This window comes from Priapulus caudatus, unplaced genomic scaffold, assembly GCF_000485595.1.
Source record: "Priapulus caudatus unplaced genomic scaffold, Priapulus_caudatus-5.0.1 Scaffold851, whole genome shotgun sequence".
NCBI classification, from domain to species: Eukaryota; Metazoa; Priapulida; class Priapulimorpha; order Priapulimorphida; family Priapulidae; genus Priapulus; species Priapulus caudatus.
In genome coordinates this window covers 73,077-78,076 of record NW_014577912.1, presented here as the reverse complement: position 1 = coordinate 78,076, position 5,000 = coordinate 73,077, and the positions used below count along the sequence as shown (strand labels likewise).

The following is a 5,000-nucleotide window of genomic DNA, read 5'->3' as shown; positions in this document are numbered from 1 at the left end:
CAAGTGCCCACGCGTGTAAGGCCTTCACTCCTCAGCTCGTTGAGCTGTATAAGAAGCTGCGCGGCGAGGGAAGGAAGCTGGAGTGTGTCTTCGTGAGCTCTGACCGCAGCGAGGATTCCTGTCTCGCTATTCTACTATCTCAATGCCGTGGCTAGACCGATGCCGTTTTCATTGGCGACGCGCGCATACGCCCGCTAATCAAACGCTCTACGTGTCGAAGCGTGTGGTAAGTGCTGCGTGCGTCCGCTGTGCGCCGTGTGTGTGTATGTGTGTGTGCGTGTGTGTGGCTGTGTGTGTGTGTGTGTGTGTGTGTGTGGTGTGTGGTGCGCGGGTGTATGTGTGTGTGCGTTGGTGCTGTGATTGTGTGTGCAGTGTGTGTGTAGTGTGTGTGCGTGTGACCGTCGTGTGTGGCGTGTGTGCGTGTGTGCGTTGCGTGTGAATGCGTGTGTGCTGTGCCGCGCACTGGTGCGTGGTATCGCGTGCGTGCATGCTGCGTTTGCTTGCGTGTCGTGCCGTGCTTGCGTACGTCGATAGCGTGTCGGCGGCAGTGCGTGGCGTGCGTGCGTGGATGCGTCGCTGAGTGTGGTGTGTGTGGTGTGTGTGTGTGTGTAGTGTGTGTGGGGTGATGTGTGTGGTTGTTTGTGTGGAGTGATGTGCGTGTGCGTGTGAGTGGCGTGTGCTTGCGTTGCTCAGTTAGCGTCGTGCATGCGTGTGTTGTGTTGAGGGAAGAAGTGAGAGGGGGGAGTGATGGAGAGGAGTTAGAGGAGCGTGAGTGAGGGAAAGGAGTTAGAGGAGGGTAGGGGATAGGAGTTAGAGTGAGGTATTGAGGGAAGGGATTAGAGGAGGGGACGTGAGGGAAAGAGTGGAAGGAGGGGATTGAAGTGAAGAGTTAGAAGGAGAGGAGTGAGGAAGCGGATTAGGGAGGAGAGTGAGGAAAGAGTTAGAAGGGCTTTAGTGAAGAAGGAGTTAGAGGAGGGGAGTGAGGAAGGGATTAGAGGAGGGTGTGAAGGAAGGGAGTTAGAGGATGGTTATTGAGAAGGAGTTAGAGGAGGTTAGGAAGAAAGGGATTAGAGGGGGAGGTTAGAGAGGTGTGAGGAAGGAGAGTGAAGAGGATAGGGAGGCGAAGAGAGTTATGAGGAGGAAATAGGAAGGCGACTTTAGAGGATAGTGAAGGAAGGTAGCTAGAGGAAGGGGAGGAGGAGAAGGGAGTTAGAGTGAGGGAGTGAGGAAAGGGAGTTAAGAGAGCGGAGTTAGCCGAGGGAGTGAGGGAAGGGAGTTAAGAGGAGGGTAGTGAGGGTGGCAGTTAGAGGAGCGTAGTGGAAGGAGTTTAGAGGGAGGAGGTGAGCGGAAAAGATGTTGTAGAGGGGAGTGATGGAAGGGAGTTAGAGAGAGAGGGAGGAGGGTTAAAGGAGGGTAGTGAAGAAGGGAGTTAGAGAAGGTTAGTGAGAAACGAGTTAGAGGAAGTTACGTGAGAAAGAGAGCTAGAGGAGGGGAGGAGAGAAGGAAGTTAGAAGGAGGTAGTGAGGCAGGGGTTAGAGGAGTAGTGAGAGGGAGTTATGAGGAGGGTAGAAGGAGTTAGAGGAGGGTAGTGAGAAGGATACATAGGGTTAGAGCGCAGGGGTAGTGAGGGAAGAGTTTAGAGAGAGGTAGTGATGAAGTGATTAGGAGGTAGTGATGGGAAGGATTGAGGAGGGATGAGGGAAGGGAGTTAGAGGGGTAGTGAGGGAAGGAATTTAGAGGAGGGTAGTGAGGAGGAGAGTTGGAGGAGGGGAGTGGAGGAAGGGTAGAGAGAGTAGTGAGGAAAGGAGGTTAGAGAGGTAGTGAGGAAGGGCAGTTAGGAGGGTAGTGAAGGGAAGGAGGTTAGAGGAGGGGTGAGGAAGGAGTTAGAGGAGCGGTAGTGAGGCAAGTAGTTAGAGCGAGGGCTAGTGAGGGAAGGGAGTTAGAGGAGGTGTAGGGAAGGGTGAGAGGAGCGGATTTAAGAGGAGGGTAAGTGAGGCGTAAGGAAGTTAGGAGAGGGAGTGATGGGAAGGGGTTAGAGCGAGGTATGAGGAAAGAGATTGAGAGGCGAGTGAGGGAGAGGGATTATGGAGGGTAGTGAGGGGAGCGGTGGAGGAGGGGTGAGGGAAGGGAGTTAGAGGGGTAGTGAGGAAGGAGTTGAGGAGTAGTTGAGGTAAGCGAGTCTAGAGGAGGTAGTGTGAGAGTAGAGAGGGAGTAGAGGAGGCGTAGTGTAGGAAGGAGTTAGGAGAGGAATGAGTGAAGGAAGGAGTGATGGAAGGAGTTAGGAGGTTAATGAAGAGGGGTTAGCAGAGGTATGAGGGAAGAGAGTTGGGAGGAGTGAGGGAAGGGAGTTAGAGGAGGGTAGTGAGGGAAGGGAGTTAGAGGAGGGGAGTTAGAGGAGGGTAGTGAGGGAAGGGAGTTAGAGGAGGTTAGTGAAGGAAGGGAGTTAGAGGAGGGTAGTGAGGGAAGGGAGCTAGAGGAGGGGAGTTAGAGGAGGGGAGTGAGGGAAGGGAGTTAGAGGAGGTTAATGAAGGAAGGGAGTTAGAGGAGGGTAGTGAGGGAAGGGAGTAAGTGGAACCACATGGTGCTGATCTCCGTGTCTCCTCCGCAGGGATCCCCAGCCTTGTCGTTCTGGACGAGGAGGACCAGCTGGTGACGAAGGAGGGTCGCGCGTACGTGAACGAAGACCCCGAGGGAGAGGACTTCCCCTGGTTCCCGACCCCCCTGACGGAGCTCACGGGCGCAGCAGCGAGCAAGCTCAATGAGGATCCGTGCCTCATCCTGTTCACGCGTACGTGCGAAGCTATGTCAATGTAATGTGCACTCGCTTAACACTCACCATGACCCTAACCCTAACACTAACCCTAACTCTGACCCTGACCTTGACCCTGACCCTAACCCTAACCCTGACCTTAACCCTAACCCTAACCCTAACCCTAACCCTAACCCCAACCCTAACCCTGACCCTAACCCTGACCCTAACCCTGACCCTAACCCTGACCCTAACCCTAACCCTAAACCTGACCCTAACCCTAACCCTAACCGTCACCCTAACCATAAGCCTAACCCAATCTTAGCAATGACTCTAACCCTAATCGTAACCCAACCCTAGCTATGACCCTAACTCTAACCCTAAGCCTCACCCAAATCCTAACACTAACCCTAACACTAACTAACCTTAACCCTAACCCTAACCCTAACCCCAATCCTAGCTGCGTCCCTAACCATAACCGGCAACTTTCCATCATTTAAACCCTTTTTACGTATTTAGCACCATCAAATACATGAATACATGCATTAAAATAGTAAGTATAGCTTGGTTGCGAGGTAAGGAGAGTCAAAATTAGTTTGTGTTAAACAATTTAAATGTATTGAACAGGGATTTTCATGGTAGTCTCTTTTTTATGGCTATCTTTGTTTTCTCAGTGTTATTAGGTACACGTTTACTTCCATACAGCCATACTAAAATACGTATAATGTTAGCGGGTGTAGCAGTCAGTGGGTTTCACGACATAAACGTATGCTGCTTCTCTTCGCAGTGGGTCGTGAGGAGGACGAGGTCATGGCAACGGACCTGCTAGCGGACGTGGCCGAGGATCACTTCCAGAAGGGGGCGCAGCAGTCTCTCTTCTTCTACTACGCTCTCGACGTGAGTACCACCTGCTGGCCACGCTGCGCCGCGGCAATGTCGGCTCGCGCCAAATCTCTCCCATCGAGGAGTTGTTGTGTTTACTTTCGAACGAGACTCTGACTTCAGTGCGATATGCACATTTCTCTGATGAAATCGCAGTCGTTAAAACGAATATAAGTTAAAGGTATGTAAAAAAAAATTTTTTTTTATTTCCTCTTCCATAAAATTTTCACCCCCGATTCCACTTTCGCGCGAGGAATTAATTTTCGGAGGCGAGCGCTCGCGGTCGCCTTGGTTACGCGCCACCGCGTTACGTATGCAGATGCCGCAATCAATCGCGCTGCCGGGGACGAACCGACGCGTCTTGACCCGCGAGAGATTTATCGCTCTCCTCCAAGCACCCCGCTGTGATCTATTGATCCCCTCCTCCCTCTCACCCGTAATCGCTCGCGCGGCGGCGCCGCAGCCGGACGCGGTAATCGCGCGCGCGGCAGTGATTGCGAACTTCCTGCTGATTGATTCCGCCGGCGCGACTTCTAACTGCTTACTGTGCGGCGGTCGAGTCGTTTGGTGAAGTGGACGTGGGTCGACCCTTCGAAGTGGTTTCTGCATCCTGGCGCGATGGGTATGCAGAGACCCGGGATGTGCTGCGGCTGCGTGTTGTACAGTCAAACCTCGCTTATCCGAACATCAATTATCCGAATTTCGAGAGATTTCGATTAATTACAAGATCTCAAGGTCCTGTGAATATTTAATAAGACACTAGACCACCCGTGACCCGTTATGAAGAGTTATGAGAGGTTATGAAGAATTCAAGCTAATTTAAATATTGCACCGAAATGAATGTATATTTTGAGATAATTAAATTAAATATTTCAATCCATTCGTGTTATTCAGAATTTACGATCAGATCAGTTATCCGAACAAAATACTCCCCGACCGCCTCGTTCGGATAATCGAGGTTTAACTGTATTTGTTAGAAGTGTTCGGCAATGAGCGAGATGATGTGCATTCTCTCTATGTGACATACTAGCTCTACTCAGTCTCTTCGCCAGCATCTTCTCATTGCTATTTTCTTCTTCTTTGTCGTCTTCCTTTTCCTAATCCTACTTCTCCTTCTCCTGTGCCACCTTTTCTTGTCTTTTCTTTATCTTTTTGTTTTGTTTTGACCGTTTCCGCTGCTTCCTTCCTCCTACTTCTCATAATGCCTCGGTTTGCTTCTACTTCTTTCTTTTTCTTCTTTTTCATTTGCCTCATTTTTCCCTGTTTTCCATTTCTTTTTTTTCTTCTAGTTTTTCATCTACATTCTCTACCTCCAATAAAACTTAGAGCATCACCCGTTGCCCTCCCGTGCCCCTGTCCACCCCTGCCC

The 5,000-nt window shown here is 51.0% G+C and overlaps 1 protein-coding gene across 1 annotated transcript in view; it reads left to right on the top strand.

Moving 5' to 3' along the window:
* Nucleotides 1-5,000, top strand: part of LOC106813976 (nucleoredoxin-like) — a 23,774-nt gene that overhangs the window by 18,323 nt on the left and 451 nt on the right. Inside the window, 4 exon segments of the mRNA XM_014818232.1 lie at nucleotides 5-10; nucleotides 12-147; nucleotides 2,609-2,788; nucleotides 3,537-3,646. Coding sequence (XP_014673718.1) covers nucleotides 5-10; nucleotides 12-147; nucleotides 2,609-2,788; nucleotides 3,537-3,646 — 432 coding nt within the window.